The sequence below is a fragment of the Oryctolagus cuniculus genome, chromosome 17 (genome assembly GCF_051225735.1).
Source record: "Oryctolagus cuniculus isolate XC-2025 breed Fujian yellow rabbit chromosome 17, ASM5122573v1, whole genome shotgun sequence".
Classification (NCBI taxonomy): domain Eukaryota; kingdom Metazoa; phylum Chordata; class Mammalia; order Lagomorpha; family Leporidae; genus Oryctolagus; species Oryctolagus cuniculus.
The window spans coordinates 46,569,716-46,591,110 of NC_142883.1; the positions used below are offsets into that span (position 1 = coordinate 46,569,716).

A 21,395-nucleotide genomic window follows, 5' to 3' on the forward strand; every position below is an offset into this window, starting at 1 on the left:
TGAGATTTTATTTTCAGTTCTATTCAATATGTATCTAGGAGTGGATCCGCTCAGTCATGTGATAACTCTACATTTAACATTTTGAGGAACTGGCAAACAGTTTTCCAAGGTGACTGTACCATTTTACATTCCCACAGCAAAGTATGGGATTTTAGTTTCTCTGAATCTTTGCCAACACCTATTTTCCATTTTTTAAAATTATATCATTCTTCGGGGTGTCAAGTGATACCTCATTGTAGTTTCAATTTGCATTTCCCTAATGATGAATATGCTGAGTGCCTTTTCATGTGCTTGTTAGCAATGTGTCTATCCTCTTTGAAGAGATGTCATTTAAGCCCTTTGCCCATTTTTACAATGGGCTATGTTTATTTCCATTCTTGAGTTGTAAAAGTTCTTTTTATAATCTGGATACCAGAACCCTTATCAGATATATGATTTGCAAATATGTTCCCCCATCTTGTCATTTGTATTTTCCTTTCCTGAGAATATCCTTTGATTTTGCTAAAGATTTGTTTGTTAATTTATTGGTACTTATGCTTCGGTGTCAACAGCTAAGACACAATTGCCTAACGCCAAAATCACAAATTTACAAAGATCTGTAGCTCTTACATTTAAGTCTTCAGCCCATCTTGACTTGATTTTTTGTAGACGGTATGAAGATAGGATTTAGCTTCATGTATCTGCACGTGGATATCCAGCTTTCACAGCACCCTTTGTTGAAGTGAGGATTCCATTTTTATTTTTATTTCTTTTTAAAATTTACTTTAAAGGCAGAGAGACAGAAAGATAGAGAAACATGCAGAGATCTCCTTTCTAGTTGTTTAATCTCCAAATGCCCACAACAGCTGGGACCGGGCCAAATCAAAGCTAAGAGCCAGAAATCCAATGTGGGTCTCCCGTGTGGATGGCAGAGACCCAAGTATTTAAGCCTTCACTTCTGCCTTCCAGGATGTGCATTAGCAAGAAGTTAGAATCTGGAGAAGAGCCAAAACTCAAACCCAGGCACTCCAAAGTGGAATGCAGTTGCCCTGTGTGGTATCTGAACCCATATACCAAATGCCCACCCCCAAAAGAATGATCTTTCCCTCACTGGATGAGTTTGCCCCTCTTGAAAAAATCATTTAACAATATACATAATGGTTGGATTATTTCTGGACTCTCAGGTCTGTCCCGTTAATCCATGTGTGTGTGACAGTGTACCCTTTTCACTGTTACAGCTTTGTAGTAGTCTTTGACATAAGGAAGTGCAAGTCCTCCAACTTTGTTCTTTTTGAACACTGTTTTTCAACATTTTTTGTGGCTATTCTTACAATGTCACCAGTTCTTATCTCACCCAGAGTATTTGTCTTTCTCCTTCAAACCACCACACTGTCTAGACGCCAAGACTGCTTTGTTTTACATTAATGTTTGCATCTCTGCCTTCCCTGTTCAGCTTTGAACAATGTGAGGGCTACAAGTGTTCTTCTCTGGGTGTCTGTGGCATGACACAGTACTTACTTCACAGCAGTACTGGATGACTTTGAGGGTAGACAGAGAAGTCAAAGACCACAACAACACCCTTTTGACCAAAGATTGCTGACAAAGTGAGATGTGGATAACTCTGGTGAGCATATTTAGCTGGGTGGGGCTGGCAGACATAGAGTAGGAGACCTGGCCATCTTTGCAGGTGGCAGGTTCATCAACTCCCTGAAATCTTTAGGCTCATAAAAAGTACAGTTGAAAATGAAATGATGCTTCTCAGTGGGTATCTTACTTGAGCAGGTAGCATCCTTGAGCTTAATGAAGAAAAGTCAGAATTACGAATGCCCACACTCAACTATTAGCTCCCCTGGACGTGGGCAAGAGCCCTGCCGCTGGACAAGGAGAGGAAATTGCAGAGTGATGGGGTTCTGGCAGGGCAGCCTTAAACAGGACAGTGCCAAGCAGAGGAAGCAAAATATGGTGAAAGTTCACTGGAGCTTCCAAAGCTGTAACTGTTGGATCACAGTAGTGTTGCTGATAAATTATGTCAACCTTACCTTTCAGACTGCTTTGCATTATTCCCTCAGAATAATGAGACAGTAACAAGGTACTGTTTATTGAGGGCTTACCAGGAATCAGACAGCCAAATGCATTGTCTCATCTAGTTCTGACAGTAAACTTATGAGGTAGTTCTGTTACTCCCCCTTTCACAGTTAGGGAAACTGAAACCCAGAGAGGTTGTCCAAGATCTGTTAACTTGCATGTGGCAGAGCCAGCATTCAAACTTACCTCTCTGCAGGATTTGCACCACACTATGCATATGGAGTTCTTAATAAGTCATGTTGACAAACGTGGCAATGGAGGCAAAATCAGGCAAGTAACTTGCCTAAAAGAAGCAATAAGAGGTTGGCGCCACGGCTCAATAGGCTAATCCTCCACCTGCGGCGCTGGCACACTGGGTTCTAGTCCCGGTTGGGGCGCCGGATTCTATCCCGGTTGCTCCTCTTCCAGTCCAGCTCTCTGCTGTGGCCCGGGAGTGCAGTGGAGGATGGCCCAAGTGCTTGGGCCCTGCACCCGCATGGGAGACCAGGAGAAGCACCTGGCTCCTGGCTTCAAATCAGCGCCTTGCGCTGGCTGCAGCACACCGGCCGCAGCGGCCATTGAGGGGTGAACCAACAGAAAAGGAAGACCTTTCTCTCTGTCTCTCTCTCTCACTGTCCACTCTGCCTGTCAAAAAAAAGAGAGAAAGAGAGAAAGAGAGAAAGAGAGAAAGAAAGAGAGAAAGAGAGAAGAGAGAGAGAGAGAGAGAGAGAGAGAGAGAGAGAGAGAAAGAGAGAAAGAGAGAAAGAGAGAAAGAGAGAAAGAGAGAAAGAAGGAAGGAAGGAAGGAAGGAAGGAAGGAAGGAAGGAAGGAAGGAAGGAAGGAAGGAAGGAAGGAAGGAAGAAAGAAATGAGAGCAGTCGGTCAGTGTGCCCCAGACAAAGTGTTCATGCACCCTCGGTTCTGATCTCACCAGGCATTCGGTCACTGCGTTAGATGTTAGTCTTCAGCTTTTCTTGATGACTTCCCAACAAGAGGGAAGTGTGTTGGGCAGCCAATCCAGGCATTCCAGTCTGCTTGGTATATTTTTTCTTGAAAATTAATGAACTGGCCTTCTGATGTGTTTGCTGAGTATTTTACTCTCATATTATGCCCAAAGCCATGGGTCTCTTAGTAGTGAAGCCAGAAGTAAAACTGTCTCTAGAGTCTTGAAAAGATAGTTGTTTGGACTGTTTTGGTGGAATATAAAGAGTTCTGTCTTTTAGATATAAATTCTGCAAGTCCTTAGGAATGAGTATGTCTAATATGGCCTTACAAGTAGGATGAGAAATAAGATCTGTGGCCTCCTTATAAGGCCCATGGTCACATGGACTGCTCCTCACTGTGTCCTTTTTCCTAGGACCACTCACAACACGAACTTGAGAGAATTTAACCCTCTGTCCAAAATGAAACATACTTAGCTTTTTGCCCATTAATGGTAGTTTTAGAAAAAAACAGAAAGTAGCCATGCAAATTAAATTCCCTTAAAGTCTGGCATGTAATTTCTAATCGGTTTGAGGATTGTGAACATGTGCTAATTTAGGAAGTCATATTACCATCCCCCAAAGACATTTGGAAATAACTAGAACAGTCCTCAAATTTGTTCTCATTTTTTTTTCCTTGTCATTAAAATGCAGATCTATTTCAGAAGGCCCACAGAACACCCTGGTTTGAAAACCATCAAGTTCACTTTCTAGTTATAAAGACACATCTTTCTTTTTCCATTGAAGAAAACTACATTTTATTATAAAAGCAAATCACCTTCATTTTAGAAAATACAGTTATTTAGTTTGTCTTTTTTTTTTTTCTTTTTCTGTCATTGGGGGGAGGGATAGGCAGAAGGCGGGAGGGAGTGGTGAGAGAAAGAGAGAGAGAGAGAAATTGTCCATCAATTGGTTCACTCCCCAAATGTCCACAACAGGCAGAGCTGGGCCAGGCTGTAGCTAGGAACCAGGAACTTCATCCAGGCGTCCCTTGTGGATGTCAGGGACCAACTGCTTCAGACATCACCTGCTGCCTCCCAGGATGCACATTACCTTCCACTGGAATTGAGAGCAGAGCCAGGGCTTGAACCCAGGCATCCCAACCTGGATGTGCAAGCATCTCAAGCAGTGGCTTAACTACTGCACCAAACTCCCACCCCTAGAATTTTTAAATGAAAAAAATTTAAATTACCCATAATTCCAGTGAACAGATATATTTCTTTTTATGCAGATACATTTTAAAATGAAAATAAGTTCATATTTTATACATTGTTTTATAACCTGTTTTTCTCCCTTAGCAGATGTTAATACTTTCCTATAGCATTTAATCTAGAGAGTTACCATATTTTTAGTGATTGCATATTCTGTAGTACAAAGAATTTATTATTAAAATTATGACCAAAACTAACATTTACCATGGAATTCATGTGTGTGAGGCACTATGTTAAGAGCATTCCGTGAGTTGTCTTTCATTAAAAGATTTACTTATTTATTTGAAAGAGTTACACAGAGAGAGGAGAGTCAGAAAGAGAGGGAGAGGTCTTCCATCCTCTGGTTCACTCCCCAATTGACCGCAACAGCCGAAGCTGCACCAATCTGAAGCCAGGAGCAGGAGCTTATTCCAGGTCTCCCACCTAGGTGCAGGGGCCCAACATCTTGGGCCATCTTCTGCTACTTCCGCAGGCCATAGCAGAGAGCCGGATCTGAAGTGGAACAGCTGGGACTCGAACTGGTGCCCATATGGGATGCCAGCACTGCAGGTGGCAGCTTTACCCAAAATGCCACAGTGCTGGCTCCACTATTCTGATATTTTTTAATTGCTTTTTTTTTTTTTTTTTTTTTTTTTTTTTGACAGGCAGAGTGGACAGTGAGAGAGAGAGACAGGTCTTCCCTTGCCGTTGGTTCACCCTCCAATGGCCGCCGCTGCAGCCGGCGCAGCGCGCTGATCCGATGGCAGGAGCCAGGAGCCAGGTGCTTTTTCCTGGTCTCCCATGGGGTGCAGGGCCCAAGCACCTGGGCCATCCTCCACTGCACTCCCTGGCCATAGCAGAGAGCTGGCCTGGAAGAGGGGCAACCGGGACAGAATCCGGCGCCCCGACCGGGACTAGAACCCGGTGTGCCGGCGCCGCAAGGTGGAGGATTAGCCTATTGAGCCACGGCGCCGGCTTAATTGCTTTTAAATTCATTTTCCCATTAGCCCATCAGTGAATGGTAATACACAAACACCTTAAACCCTTTGTTCCTCTACTTTCTGTTCTAGATCATCTTGATTTTTTTCCTTCCTTTGGGGTTGAGGAACACATATGATTGGGCAAAGAGGTGAGAGAGGTCATTCCTTCCTCCCCTGCACCACCATCACCACTACTGCATCATTTATATATTTACACCCTCATTCCAGATGTGGATATTTCTTGCCATAATTCTTTCAGCTAATTTGGAGTTCATTTAGGGGGATAACTCTTCTTTTGGAAAATAACACAGTAAAACAGAAATAACATGGGCCTTGGAGTTAGACAAACCAGCAGTCCTCAGTCCCGCCAGCTTGCAAGTTATGCCTCATTAGGCTTGTCACTCATTGTCCTCAAGCCTGTCTGTAAAGCAAGAGTAACCATACCTCCCTCACTGCATCATTGTCAGCAGTAAGTTCGTGTGACAGTGTCAACCCCAGGGCCAGGTACACACAAGGTAGATGGTTGTAAATATTTCTTCTGCCTTTGACCAGTGTTGTGCTGTAGTAGGCAAAGCTATCACCTGTGATGCCAGCATCCCATATCGGTGCTTGTGTGAGTTCTGGATGCTCCACTTCTGATCCAGCTCCTTGATAATATGCCTGGGAAAGCAGCAGAGGATGGCTCAATTGCTGGGGCCCCTGCACCCTCATGGGAGACCCAGAAGAAGCTCCTAGCTCCTGGCTTTGGTCTAGCCCAGCCCTGGCTGTTGCAGCCATTTGGAGAGTAAACAAGCAGATGGACCATTTCTCTCTCTGTCTCTGTCTCTCCCTCTCTTTAAACACTGCCTTTCAAATAAAGAAATCTTTAAAAAAAAATTATATTCCTTCCCCCTTACTGTTCCCCACACAATGCATGGTTCAGTGCTGTGCATACAGAAGGTACCTGTAAATCCAGCAAATGATTGTTGTAGGAGTGAAAGTGGTGAGGGGGGAGTAAGAGTGAGTGAAAGTACACTTGAGCGAAACATCCGTTGCTTGGGGCCACAGCGATGCATCCTAAACCTTACCTCTAGTCTCCCAAATGTTCCCAAAGTCTGAATTTCTAAGTCTCTGTTTTGTAGCTCTTTAATCCAGTAATCAAACTGAAAAAGTGGGAATTGAAGTTTTCAGTTGAGGAAGGTTAGTTTCTCAGGAGACCTTTTCCCAAGACAAAGTGACCTGCACACAGTAGGTTCAATCTAGCATTAGTATCCTGAGCAATTCAAGTAACCCAAACCTTCAGTCACCCTGGATGGGCTGCGTGAGACCTCAGCCATCTGGAGTAGTGACCAGACAGAATTGCTACCAGCTGTGTTTTGCGCATTTTTAAAAAATAGTAAAGGTTGGGGCTGGCGCTGTGGCTCACTTGGTTAATCCTCAGCTTGCATCGTTAGCAACCCATATGGGCGCTGGGTTCTAATCCCGGCTGCTCCTCTTCCAGTCCAGCTCTCTGCTGTGGGCCTGGAGGGCAATGGAGGATGGCCCAAGTGCTTGGGTCCCTGCACCCACATGGGAGACCAGGAAGAAGCATCTGGCTCCTGGCTTTGGATTGGCGCAGCGCCGGCCTTGGTGGCCATTTGGGGAGTGAACCAACGGAAGGAAGACCTTTCTCTCTGTCTCTCTCACTGTCTATAACTCTACCTGGCAAATAAATTTGAAAAAAAATAGTAAAGGCAATGCCAATTCTGATTGTTTTCTAGTACTTGAAATCATGAATTCACTTGACTTGTGCTAATACTTCTTTTAACTTGACCAGTGGAGTCATCATTGGCTAAGGTATTAAAGCAAATCACTTCTTTTCCAATATACTCCTAACATGGATATGCACTGACTTGGCCAGTGGTTTCAAGAAGAATTAGATGATGTACAGACTCACCAGCAAGAACTGGAGGAAGTCCCAGGTTTCTCCTGCCCTCTTGCCTCAGAGTTACTTTGTAACCAGTGACAGAGCCCTTCACCACCTCTGTTTATGGGCCTCCTCTATGAATGGAGACATACAGTGTTTTGGTAATTGTTTATAAGCTCTTCTCAGATTTGAAATGCATGATGCTTCCAACTTGGAACACAATGCTGATTACCATGGAGGAGCTTCTTGTTGATTGGAAGTGGAGGCGTCAAGCCTGCCTAGCTCTCTCTGTGTACCCAGTGTGTTCTGCCGCAAGGCTCGTTGCAGCTCTGGGAGAAGCTGAAGTGCAGACTTCACAGGCCCGTCAGTTCTGGCCTCATCCTGTGAGCTCATTTAACGTCACCTAGGGTGCTCATTATTTGGATAGGTCAAAGCTACAAAATCAGATCGAAAAAGAGGCATCTTTAGTAAGATAAAAGATAATGTGGAAAACATGACACATAACCAAAGCATTGGAATATAAAGTTCATATTAGACCTGTCTACTGTTCTTCCGTTGTTTGCTTCGGTTTTTTTCCCCCAGTGAAAAATTAGGGACCTTTTCCTGTCTGGTTGTAAACCCTTGCTTAAGACTCTTCATGTCTCTGGACCTTGGTCTTCCTATCATTTAGCAGCAAAGAGACCTGTTCCCACTTTGCTGTGGTCACAGTGTGCTTACGCACACTGAACACTTATAGAATATGAGTACCTGCTGATTTGAAAAAACACTGGGACAAAACATAGTGTTGTTTGAGCTTCCCAGGGCTGGGGACTCTTCCATATACAATAGGATTCTTTTAAACAACTTCACTCTGTCTTGAATTTCTCCTTTCCCCAGGAGCTCTATAAAAACAGTGTTTCCTTGCCAGAGAAACCGGCTTCAGAACCACCAAGCTCCCTCTGTGAACGTATTGTACGGTCTGTGCTTGCAGGATCTCTGTGGCAGACAGTGAAGCTCCAGTCTGAAAGCTGACTCAGCAGAACTGCAGCATATGCCTGCTTTTCTTAAGATCACAGCGCCTATTCCCTGTGGGCTTACCGGCAGACCGGGAGATGGTGCTGTCCCATTCTTCCGTAGACACCCATGAAGGGCGGGCACCAACCCATTGCTTCTTCCTGCTTTCTAGGGCCCATTCTGCAGTCAGTTTACTGCAGATGTTTCCAGAACACACACCCTAATTCTGCTCATTCATGGCCTAGGCACAGACCTCTTTCCTGCCCTGCTCCCCTTCTCACCCAATCAGCCCCTAGTGTTTGTCAGAGATCCTTTCTCCTTTCCCTCTAATGAAATCTTGTCACGGTCCTGAAGGTTTTAAGAGTGTTAATATTCTACAGGCACACCTTTTAAAATGTTTTATTGTGGGAAATTTCAAATACACTCATGAGTAAAGATAACAGTGCAATAAACCCTGTGTACCCAGCACCCAGCTTCACTAATTTACACCCCTGTTCACTCCTCCAACCTCAGATGACTTTGAAGCAAAGCTCACATGTCTTCTCATTTCTAGTTTCCTTTTTAAAGAATTCCAAACTCTTACCAATTACTTGAGAGAAAGGTGTAAGTTAATTTTCTTCCAGGGTTTGTTTCACTAGCCCAGCTGCCTCTCCAGTCTTCCACACTGTGTCCACTTGGAGTGGATGTCCTCTCCGCTGTTCTCCCACACTACTAATAGAACACTTGGCAGAAGAATGGATCCCTGGGGTCGGTGTGCAGCACAGGGGTTAAGTCGCGGCTTGAGTGCCTGCATTCTAATCAGAGTGCCTGCTTCGAGTCTGGGCTACTCCACTTCTGATCAGCTTCCTGCTGATGAGCAGGTGATGGCTCAAGTACTTGGGTCCCTTCCACCCATGTGGAAGACCTGTACTGAGTTCCAGACTCCTGGTTCTGGAGCACCCTGGCTATTATGCACACTTGGGGACTGTACCAGTAGATAGATCTCCCTCTGTCAGTCTTTCTGTCTTTCAAATAAAATGAAACAGAAGGATAAACAAAAGCAAGATTCCTATTCATGTGGCAGGTAAAGGTCCCTGTACAAGACAGCAACTTAGAAGGAAAGCTGTTCCAAGCATGACAGGGACGAGATAGGAAAGGGAAAGTTTTCTGAGTTCTACTCCACCATCAAGGACCGGTGGGCATTCTTGTTACTATTCATGATCAGCCAGTACAGAATTGGTCAGACAAGGCCGGCGCCGTGGCTCACTAGGTAGTTCTCACTAGGTAGTTCTGTTACTCCCCTTTCACAGTTAGGGAAACTGAAACCCAGAGAGGTTGTCCAAGATCTGTTAACTTGCATGTGGCAGAGCCAGCATTCAAACTTACCTCTCTGCAGGATTTGCACCACACTATGCATATGGAGTTCTTAATAAGTCATGTTGACAAACATGGCAATGGAGGCAAAATCAGGCAAGTAACTTGCCTAAAAGAAGCAATAAGAGGTCGGCGCTGCGGCTCAATAGGCTAATCCTCCACCTGCGGCGCTGGCACACTGGGTTCTAGTCCCGGTTGGGGCACTGGATTCTGTCCCGGTTGCTCCTTTTCCAGTCCAGCTCTCTGCTGTGGCCCGGGAGTGCAGTGGAGGATGGCCCAAGTGCTTGGGCCCTGCACCCGCATGGGAGACCAGGAGAAGCTCCTGGCTCCTGGCTTCAAATCAGCGCCTTGCGCTGGCTGCAGCACACCGGCCGCAGCGGCCATTGAGGGGTGAACCAACGGAAAAGGAAGACCTTTCTCTCTGTCTCTCTCTCACTGTCTAACTCTGCCTGTCAAAAAAAAAAAAAAAAAAAAAAAAATTGGTCATACAAATTCCCCAGGATAGAAGGAGCCAGTTCCCGTGGTACCAAGCTGTGAACTCATTTCTGCTCCACCCTGCCCCTGCCCTGGCTACAGGTGACACTGCTCTGCAAAGGATCTCAAGCCTCACCCTCTCCTCTATTTCAGATGCAGTGGCAGAACGTGGAGCACGTTGGTGACCAGAGCCCCTATGTCACCTCTGTCATTCTTCACATTAAGCAGAATGTCCCTATCATCCGCGACAACCTGGCTTCCACGCGGAAATACTTCACTCAGTTCTGCATTAAATTTGCAAAGTAAGTCCCAGAGCATTTTCAGCACTGGGTTGGGTTTGTTTTAAAAGCAGTTTTATTTTCACAGCACAGTTGAGCAGAAGGCACAGAGATTCCTCACATACCTTCTGCTGCCACACATGAGTAGCCTCTCCTCTGTCATCGGCACGCCCACCGCAGTGGTACATTGGCTGCATTTGATAAGCCTACACTGACACACCATCGTTGCCCCAAAGTCCATGGTTTACGTTGGGTTTCACTCTTGCTGTTGTCCATTCTGTGGATTTGGAAAAATGTATAATGGTCTATATTTACCCTTTCTACACAATGCCAGATGGGTATTTTAATGCCATCCACGCTACCCAGTATGCTCACAATGCAACTGATCTCATTCTAGTGACTACAGGCAAACTAATTTTAATTTGTACCCAAAAGAAGCATAATAAGAAAGCTAAATGTGCTACTTAAAGTCATAGAGTTATAGCAATACAATCATCAGCCACATCAAGACAAACAAAAATGAGTTGAGGGAATCTTATTATTCTGAATTATATGGCCATCACCACCCCTTGCCCAGGTTGGCATCATTAAAATTCTTTTCCAGTGATTTATTGTATGCACATTGCTTATGGCTAGAGTGTAAGCTTTTTAATGGTAGGGACTGTCATTTCTGTTTCTTTTGAGCCTTCTCTTCCTCCCAATAGTACTTGTTACTGTGACCGCCAAAATGAATCCATCTGTGAATGTCCCTGGGTCCTGGGCAGGTACTAGAAATGGAGAAGAGCAAGTCATGGAACTCTGTTGCCAAGGTAGATGGAGTAAATACAGAGCTGCATGTCTTGCGGCCATGGCCTCGTGTGTGGCCGTTTCTGCCTTGAGTTTTGAAGCCAGGAAATGGTTTGGTCCTTCGCCAATCAGCATCTGGCTATAGCACCATTTCCCGTGAGACCAAGCAGTGTAGCGGGTCGGTGTCTCCTCTGCTCAATTATCAAACAAGCATTTTGGCTGACTACTCAGGAGAGGGCTTGGGGAAGGTCAGCCCAGCCCAGGCTACTGTGTTAGGGTTCTCACATGATGATTCAGGGCTCCAAGTTCCTGTCTTCCCTGAATCTCTCCCAGTTTATATTCAAGTAGGGCTTTCCCTCTCTCGCACACAGATAAATCCCTTAGGAACAACAATAATTGAGTGGCTTGTAGCGTTAGCTTTAGTTTCTGGTTTGTCAAGAAAGGATAGCGTATGCTCTCCGGGGAGGCATTAATGTTTGCAGTGTGGCAGATGGACTAGGAGCTGACATTCTCTTCACTCTCTGGGTGCTCATTAGTGTGTGTTAAAAGCCTTCTTGATAAATCACATTGTGACACTCCCCATAATGCTGGTAGAAGCAGTGTCTCTATAAAGATTTACTGTGACTGAAAACCTCCACTGTGGCTGCCCAGGGGTCTGATTGAACTTACAGCAAAGTGAATAAGGAGTCCATTGCTTAGCTCATCCCAGCATCAGCCTCATATTCCCTCTGAGCCCCGTAAATATTTTACTGTTAGTGACTGACTGGGGGTAGGATACCCATCTCTCACATCTTGGAAAGTTCAACCATAATCTACAAAGTACTTGTGTTTTGATCCATAGTACTTTCACATCCTGGTAAAATCCTAGTCTAAGACTGGAAACCTTAGGGGTGGCGGTTTTAAGGTGACGGTTCCCCAGCCAAAGGTAATTGACACCACCCGATGGCCTGCAGAAGCCCTTCACAGTCATCATATGGTTGGGACTCACTCCGCCAAGACATGTGGCTGGCCCCTCTGTGTCCCATGCCTCGCCTGTAGAGTAGCATGCAGAGCCAGCTCCACGGCTCAACCATAGATGACTCCTGTGTGAAGTAACTTGGGTTACAGCTGTGCCAACAGAACAGTTATTGGTTGAATTTGATCTCACATTGCTTGTTTGGTCCTAGTTGACAGCACTGAAGAATCCCTTCCCAACAGTGGCTTGTTCACACTCCTTTCTGGTCAGCAGGCCGACCCCTAGACCTGACCTCTGGGCTTTCAGCTCCTTTCCCCTAACTTCCTTTCCTGTTCCACCAGTGCACAGCCAGGGATGTTTCCTTTGGCACCATTTGGCGTCTGAAACAATGTCAGCCTTTTGTATAATCAAGGTGACCTACTGATTGGAACTGCGATTAGAACCACAAGCAAATGGCTAAGGCATCAGTTTGGATGCCTGCTTCCCATATCAGAGTACCAGGGTTGGATACTCACATCCTGCTCCTGATTCCAACTTCCTGGTAATGCAGACCCTGGGAGGCAATAGGTGATGGCTCAAGTATTTGGGTCCCTGGCAGAGACCTGGATTAAGTTCCTAGCTTCCAGCATCAGCCTGGTCCAACCCCAGTCATCTCAGGCATAGGAGATTGAATCAGTGGATGGACACTCTCTCTTTGTTTCTGTTTCTCTGCCTCTCAAAAACAAAACACACACACACACACACACACACACACACAACTTTCCTCATCCACTAAGCTGTTTCTCCTCCATTCAGTAATGGAGATAAGACAAATCTTTCTCTTTTTTAAGATTTATTTTATTTATTTTGAAAGGCAGAGTTACAGAAACAGAGGGAGAGGCCAGTGCCGTGGCTCACTTGGCTAATCCTCCACCTGTGGTGCTGGCACCCTAGGTTCTAGTCCTGATTGGGGCGCCGGATTCTGTCCCGGTTGCTCCTCTTCCAGTCCAGCTCCCTGCTGTGGCCCGGGAAGGCAGTGGAGGATGACCCAAGTGCTTGGGCCCTGCATCTGCGTGGGAGACCAAGAGGAAGAACCTGGCTCCTGGCTTTGGATCAGGGCAGTGCGCTGGCTGTAGTGGCCATTTGGAGGGTGAACCAACAGAAGAAGGACCTTCCTCTCTCTCTCTCTCTCTCTCTCTCTCACTGTCTAACTCTGCCTGTCCAAAAAAAAAAAAAAAAGGGAAGAAAGAAAGAAACAAACAAACAGAGGGAGAAACAGAGAAAGATCTTCCATCCACTGGTTCACTCCCCAAATGGCTGCAAAATGACCAGGGCTGGGGATGGGCCAGGTCGCAGCCAGGAGCCAGAAGCTTCTTTCTGGTCTCCCACATGGATGCAGGGGCCCAAGCACTTGGGCCGTCCTCACTGCTTTCCCAGAACCATTAGCAGGTTTGGAAGTGTAGCAGCCCAGACTTGAACCAGCACCCATATAAAATGCCAGCATCACAGGCAGCAGCTCTACCCACTCTGCCACACCACCAGCCCCCATAAGACAAATCTCTTAATAGGGGTTAGAAAACTGAAATGAGAAGTCACATGTCAGTTTCCTGATAAAGTGTTGATACCAAGCTGATATCCAAAGAGTGGTATCTGCTACCATAATTAAAACATTTATTAGCATGCATTCCCTCGAGTAACTCCTGTGTCCCAGATACTGAATTAAGTGCTTTGGCTTAATAAACGTAGTCCTCATCTTCATTTGCCTTAACAGTCAAGTGTGCGGTTAGGTTAGCTGTTCAGGTAGGGGCCTGTGGACATTGTATAGAATATGGTGGAGGGAAAGCTTCCTAGAAAAGCCACCCCTGGGCAGAGTCTAAGCCTTAGGAAAGGGTGCTTGGGCAGGGGAAGCAGTGTATGCAAAGGTCCAGAAGCACTCACACCTGCAAAGTCATGGGATATGCAGGCAGATCGGCCAGGTTGAAGTACAGGGTGCCAGGATTCAGCATGAGGCTGAACACAGAGAATCGAGAACCGAGGAAGGTCTTGGCTGCAACCATTGAAGAGCTTTAATCAGAGGAGGAACTTGCTTATATTTGTGTTTGAAATAAGTACTTTTGGCAGCAGTTGGGATAGAAAGTATGTGACTAGGGCCGGCGCCGTGGCTCACTTGGTTAATCCTCCGCCTGCAGCACCGGCATCCCATATAGGCACTGGGTTCTAGTCCCAGTTGCCCCTCTTCCAGTCCAGCTCTCTGCTGTGGCCCGGGAAGGCAATGGAAGATGGCCCAAGTGCTTGGGCTCCTGCACCCGCATGGGAGACCAGGAGGAAGCACTTGGCTCCTGGCTTCAGATTGGCATAGCTCCAGCGGTAGCAGCCATTTGGAGGGTGAACCAACAGAAGGAAGACCTTTCTCTGTTTCTCTCTTGGTCTAAATTTATCTGTCAAAAAATAAAAAAAATAAAAGAAAGAAAGCAAAAATTAAAAAAAAATAAAATAAAAGAAAGTATGTAACCAAAGGCAGGGAAACCAGTTAGGCACCTACTGAAAGAGTTCAGGTTCAGGGACTCACTCAATCAGGCCCCTCCCAACCTGACAGGTATCCATCTCCAGGCCCCCCTCCAACTCTTCCCCCACCCCCCACCCCCACCCCCACCCCCCGTTAGGAAATTCCCTAATCTGGTCACCTGTTCAAAATAGTCCAGTGTGACTCATAATGTGACCTTCCTGCGGTGGCAGTAGTGAGCAACACAGCCATCTTCAGCTGTTGTGTGCAGAAGAATCAACAGTCCCTGAATGCCGAAGAGAACAAGCCAGGCTGGGTGCACCAGGCTGGGTGCAGATCCAACTGGATGCCCATGGTGAACCACCACACCTCTCAGTCCCATAAAAGCACCTGTTAACCTTCTGCCCAAGAGCTAGTCCTTCCCAGCATGCCGTCTCTCTTGTATTTGGAGCATAAACGCCAGTAAACCTGGTCTGGGTTGTACATTGGCCTCTTGTCAATTTCTGTTTGCAGTTATGCCAAAGAACCTGAGATTGGTAGCAAAGTAAAAAGTGATAAGGGCAATGCCAGTAGGGATGGTCTGGAAGAGCCGCTAAGAGCATTCAGGGCCAGAGTGGGTGAGTGAATGGATGTTGGAGTTGAAGGTGAGGGGCAGTCTTGGGTAACCCTAGGTTTTAGACTGGGTCACTGAATGGGTCACTGAATGGATGAGAGAGAGCCAGTCCACTGTGCCTGGAGTCCGGAGAGGGGCTAAGTTGGATATGCTGGGTGCTGGTACCCGTTCTGTTAGGGCATCTGACTCATTAGATATTAGAGTGGGTACAAGTGCACAGGAAAAGAAGTAGAGATTGAAGAAGGAGGAGGCTGCAGACTTGGTAGCAGCATTTGAAGAGTGAGGAGAGAGGTACCAGCCAGCCTTCAGCTAAGCCTGCAAATCCTGCTTCACTTCTATCATTCCTTCCTCTGTCGTGGGCCCTCGTGACACCTCCGGGCCGGCCTTGTGTTCTACAACTTCTGTTCCAGATCAGTGCAACCAGCTTTCTTGATTGAGGCCTCTGCAGTGTTTCCCAAAAAACCCTCCCAACATGTTTCAGTTTCACTCACCCTTTCCCCAAAATGAGCACCATCAGCCCAAAGGATCCAGATTACTTGTCGGGACCCAGGACATTTTTCAGGATTCTGTATTTAGTTTCTTGATCTGATGATTATTATTCTTTTTAAGTGTTTTTATTCTATTTTCATTTTATTTGAAAGGCAGAGACCTAGAGATAGAGAAACAGAGAGAGAGATCTTCTCTCTGCCGATTTACTCCCCAAATGTCTGCAATAGCCAGGACCAAAGCCAGGAACCCAGAACTTAATCCAGGTCTTCCACATAGGTGGCAGGAATCCAAATATTTGAACCCTTATATATTACCTGCCAAGGTGCACATTAGCAGGAAGCTAGATCAGGAGTAGAAGAGCTGCAGCCTGAACAAGGCACTCCAGTATGGGATGTGGGTGTCCCAAGCAATGTAACTGCTGTACAAACACCTATCCCTAATTATTTTTTGATCTCTTAGCAGTTATTTTTTGGCTTTGCATTTTTTTAAAAGATTTTATTTATTAATTTGAGAAGCAGAGTTACAGAGAGAGGGAGAGACAGGAAGAGATGTCTTCCATCCGCTAGGACACTCCCCAATTGGCCACAATAGCCGGAGCTGGGCTAATCCAAAGGCAGGAGCTTGTTCCGGGTCTCCCATGTGGGTACAGAGGCCCAAGGACTTGGGCCATCTTCTACTGCTTTCCCAGGCCCTAGCAGAGAGCTGGATCGGAAGTGGAGTAGCTGGGACCCAAACTGGTACCCCTATGGGATACCAGCACTGCAGGCAGCAACTTTTACCTGCTACATCACAGCACTGGCCTTGGCTTTGCGTTTTTGTTTTTTTTTTTTTTTTTAAGATTGATTGTGGGGCCAGCATTGTGGCACAGCAGATAAAGCCTCTACCTGCAATGCCAGCATCCCATATGGATGCCAGTTCATATCCTGGCTACTCCACTTCCAATCCAGCTCCCTTCTAAAGGCCCAGGAAAAGCAGCAGAAGATGGCCCAAGTGTTTGGGTCCTTGCCACCCATGTGGGAGACCTGGATGCACCTCTTGGCTTCGACCTGACTCACTCAGCCCTGGCCACTGCAGCCACTTGGGAAGTGAATCAGTGGATGGAAGATCTCTCTCTCTCTCTCTCTCTCACTCTGTAACTCTGACTTTCAAATAAATAAATAAATCTAAAAAAAAAAAAAAAAAGTAGATTGATTTGGAAAACAGAATGACTGAAAGAGAAGGAGACACTGAGAGAGAGATCTTCCATCCCCAAATGGCCACAACAGCTGGGTCTGGGCCAGGCTGAAGCCAGAAGCCAGGAAGGAACCCAAGTACTTGGGCTATCATCTGTTGAATTTCTGGACACATTAACAGGAAGCTGGATGGGAAGCGGAGTAGCCAGGACTTGAAATAGCACTCTGATATTGAATGCTAGCATTGCAAACAACACCTGTGTGCCACAACACCAGCCCCTGTTTTGCATTTAAGACTCCCTGACTGTGCCATTTTATTTTGCTCTTATATCTATTGGATTGTTTCCAGCTACTAATAATGGAAACCCTGATTCAAATTTACTAAAATAGTAGTAAATTTTTTATTTCATTTAACCAGAACCCAGTGGTAGGGCAGATTCAAGAGTGGTGGCTGACTTGGTGGTTCAATGATGTCCTTATACTCAGGTCCTTTCCCTTGGTGCCCTTGGACTGGCTTCATCTTCAGAATGGCAGAATGGCAGCTCTTGATGTTATATCCAAATGTAGCAACGTCCCAGTGAAGAAGACAGAGTCTTGCCCCAGCCTTGCAGTGAAGTCCTTCACTCTGATGTGACTGGGCCAGTTGAAGACCTTGCGTACCTGAACAAAAGCAGGGCTTTGGTTGGAAAGAAAAGGAAGGCAGTGATATGTGCCTTGGTTCTTTGTGTTCTCTTGGAAGGAAGTATAGCTTTAATTAACAAGTGTCTTCAGTTCTTTACTAAAGAGAGAATAAGCCTAATTTGCCCCTTCTTTCTTATCCACAGCTCCTTCATTCCCAAGTTTATCACTCACCTCTTCAAGTGCAAGCCAATTAGCATGGTGGGAGCAGAGCAGGTAAGATGGACTTTGTCAGAATCCAGTGCATGCCCTTCCTGTCCATATGTGCTCTGGAGACATGAATTGGTTGATGTCCCTTGTTTCATATGACCTGGTAACTTCCTCAGTCCACTCCCCCATTTAGTTTTAAATTTTTGGTTTAGCACCTACAAGGTAAGTACCAGGTTTTGTTCTGGATGCAGAGTATCCCACAGTGAACAAGACAGAAAAGGACTCTCCTTCATGACGCTCACGTTCTAGTAGATGAAGATCATCTCAGCTGTGTGCTGAAGGGTGGGAGACCCGCTCACGTGCAGGAGTATCTCCAGGGAGCAGAGGAGGAATGGAGGGGGAGAGGAGGCGGTCAAAGAAAGCACCTGCGAAAGCTGAAGCTCAGGGGGACCAGGAGCAACGTTCCAGGCGGAGGAACAGCGAAGGCTGTGATTACTTCAGATCCCATGGGGGCCAGGGCGGGGACCACTTAAGAGTAGCAAGCAGCGAAAGGGCTTATCTCGTTGGTACTGTTCACCTCTCCCAAGAAGCTGACTCATCCAGCCCCACTCAGTTCACTTGAATTCTGTGCATCAAGACACCTCTCGAGAGCATGCCTGTCACCTCTGGGTGGATGAGCTGAGTTACAGGCCTCCTGCCTGCTGTCACCTGTGACCTGGAACTTGAGCAATCTGAGTTAGAGAACAGTTCAGACTTTACGACAGTCATGTGCAGCCCAAGCACCCACTGAGATGCCAAGTCTTCATGGTGACCGTGAGTGATTCTTGCACATTCATTTAAATGAATCCTCTCTAGACCTCTGTCAATGCTTACAAAGCATGAGAAGGTTCTGTAACCCAAGACATTTCCACAAATCCTGCTCTTCCAGTGAGCGAGCAGACGTGGTTGAAGCTCAGCTCTCCCCTAGCTCCCCTGCCCTCCCCCTGGCCTCTGCTTTCCAGCCAGAGTCATGCCCAGTAAGACGGCAAGTTAGCACATGCCCCAGGGCATCATGGTCTTCATGAAGAGCCATAGCCAGCGTCTGTGAGCAGCATGATCTCTTGAACCTGTGACGTGCAATGTCTTTGTAACCCTCTTTCCATGAGTGGCCTTCCCAGGATCGGGAAAGGAAGTGTGGTGTGAGCATTAAGGCCTGGGCTTTGGGATTATAGGGGTCGAGGCTGAATCCTCTGTCTGCAGCATGGCAACCGTTTGCCTCAGACAAATGGCTTAATCTCCTTGTCTGTAAAGCGGGTGCTCTGAAATCACAGTGCCACCCCACGGAGTAATTGTGAGGATTAAACGAGAAAATGCACAGCGTGCCTGCCATAGTCTGGCATGTGGTAAGCCACAGTAAATGCCAGCTCTTAGTAATTTTAAGCTTCCTGAGACCGGGGACATGACTCTGTTTCTGTTTCCATCACCCATCTGTCTCGCCAGCCAGTGGTAGCCGGAGTCAGAACGTTGTCTCGGAAAGCTTCCTGGGAGGTTGTGAGGGTTCAGACGCCACATGGGCCTGACTGCAGCAGTGCAGCGTCCAGACATTCCTGACCCTTGTCACAGCCGCAGAACTCACTCTCTCTCTCTCTCTCTCTCCTTTGGAAACAGCAGGAACACGCCCTGGCGTGTCTCTCCAGTTTCAGTAGCACACACTTACTGGGCACCCATTCTTTCCACCTCACTGTCGTGTGTGATCCCAAAGGGTGTGGCTGATTACGATCTGGGTCTGTGGGAGAAGTTCTTGAGTTCTCAGTTGCTGTGTTTCTGTCTCCAGACTGGACAAAGCCCCTGCAACACAAAGTTGACTCACTGGGAACATGAGTTTGAGCTTTGCCCAGGCCTTGCTAGCTGATTTAATTGTCTAATAACCAGGATATTTTCATTTTGTGATCTAAATGCACTGTCATATCCATTTTATACAGATTTTCCCTTCTTTAAAAGAACATTAGAATAATCAGCTCAGACCCAAAGCCAGTAGCAACAGAAAATTTTCAGTTTGACCAGTGTTTACTTCTGCTTTTAGGTGTGGATGGGAAAACCATCTGCTGGAACTGGAGTTTTACTTTATCAGACCCCAGGCAAGTAGGAGTGGGGAGCAGCAGGGCGGGGATCTCTGCAGGCACAGCCGGGGAGAGGGCAGAGGTGGACACTGCGGGCCAGCGTGGCCCCGGCAGGACTCTGTGTGAAGCTGAGGTTTAGTTGGGCCCCTGCTTGTGCTGAGTACATCTCTGGGCTCTGAAACCTGAGCAGTCATGTAGCAGGAGGCGTGTCCTCTCAGGCAGCGGAACCATATGAATCCAGAGGTAACAGAGATGTTCATGGAGTGAAGCAGATTCTGCTTTCATTGGTGGAGGCCTGTACGCCAAGCTTTAACCACAGCTGTGAAATTCAAGGCATTAAGATTCAGCCTAATCTCAGATCCATCTGCTTTGCCACAAAAGTGCTAGGTCCTAAATGTAAGTGATACTTAAATACTTACGCTGAAAATGAGAAAGTAGGCATTTCCCTGCTCCTGGTCCTCTTCCTGATTACTCTATAAAGTGAGTTCTTAATCTTTGGCCTCCACTTGAGCAATTGCAAGGGCACATGGAACTGAACCATACCAGAATTTGTAATGCTTCTTGCTGGTTTGTGATTTTCATAGAACCTTGTGGGATTTGCAGGGTCATTAATTATCTTATGGCCATAGTTGTCTGTGACTGAGCACACAGTAGAAATGGTATCCATTCACCCAACTTAACAACAGAGAAAGTAGCACAGTATGGTCGGGGGGAAGGAGACGTAGGATCGGGTCCCCACTGCAATTAATGATCCCTGTGATCATAAACAGTGTCTCCCATGGGCCCGGTTTCATCCTGTTTAAATAAGAGCACTGAACCGGACACTCCTAAGAGCCTTCTCCTCACACTTTTAAAATTTATTTATTTGAAAGAGTTACAGAGAGAGAGAGATCTTCCATCCACTGGTTCAGTCCCCAGATGGCCGCAATGATCAAAGCTGGTCCAGGCCAAATCCAGGAGCCAGGAGCTTCCTCCGGGTCTCCCACATGGGTGGCAGGGCCCCACGCACTTGTGCCATCTCCACTGCTTTTCCAGGCCATTAACAGAGAGCTGGATCACAAATGGAGGAGCCAGGACACAAACCAGCACCCATATCGATGTCGGCATCACAGGGGGCAGCTTTACCTGTTATGCCAAAACACCCAGCTGCAAGAGCCCCTGCTAGATAGATCTGTCACATTGTGTAGTCTGAAATACTCGGAGCACAATACACTTCATGTCTCTCAAGTTTTCTTTTCCTTTGTTCTTATGTATAATGTTGACTTTTTAAAAAACTGTAGTAAAATATTTATAACATGCAATTCACATTTATAGCCGTATTTAAATGTACAGTTCAGTGGCATTGAGCCTGTACACCTTTGCTGTGCAACCGCTTCCTCCAGACTTTTTTCACCTTCCCAGATTGAACCTCTGTACCCATTGGCGGGTGCACCCATCTCTGGCAGCCACAGTCTGCTGGCTGTCTCTGAGGATTTGCCTGCCCTAAGTACCTCCTAGTGTTTCTCCTCCTGTGACTGGTTTGTTTCATTTAGTATAATGTCTTTATAGTTTATCCACAATGCAGCATTTCACATACACACCGTATTTGACCATGTTGACTTTTAGACCCACCTATTTCAAAAATCCCAGATTCTCTGAAAGCCTGCGTTTGGCACAGCATGTTAAACTGCAGCAGTGCCAGCATCCCGGATCAGCAAGCTGGTTTTGAGTCCTGGCTTCTCTGCTGCTATCTCTGTCTCTGATCCAGCTTCCTGTTAATGTGTGTAGAGAGGCAGTGGTTGCTGGCCCGAGTACCT

General features: G+C 46.5%; 1 protein-coding gene across 3 annotated transcripts in view; it reads left to right on the plus strand.

Moving 5' to 3' along the window:
• The window catches only part of VPS53 (VPS53 subunit of GARP complex), a 171,904-nt gene that overhangs the window by 135,214 nt on the left and 15,295 nt on the right, over nucleotides 1-21,395 (plus strand). For all 3 annotated transcript variants that reach the window (XM_089317572.1, XM_070061169.2, XM_089317571.1), the window contains 2 exons: nucleotides 10,051-10,199; nucleotides 17,497-17,566. In XM_089317572.1, coding sequence (XP_089173698.1) covers nucleotides 10,051-10,199; nucleotides 17,497-17,566 — 219 coding nt within the window. The remainder of the gene's footprint in view (nucleotides 1-10,050; nucleotides 10,200-17,496; nucleotides 17,567-21,395) is intronic.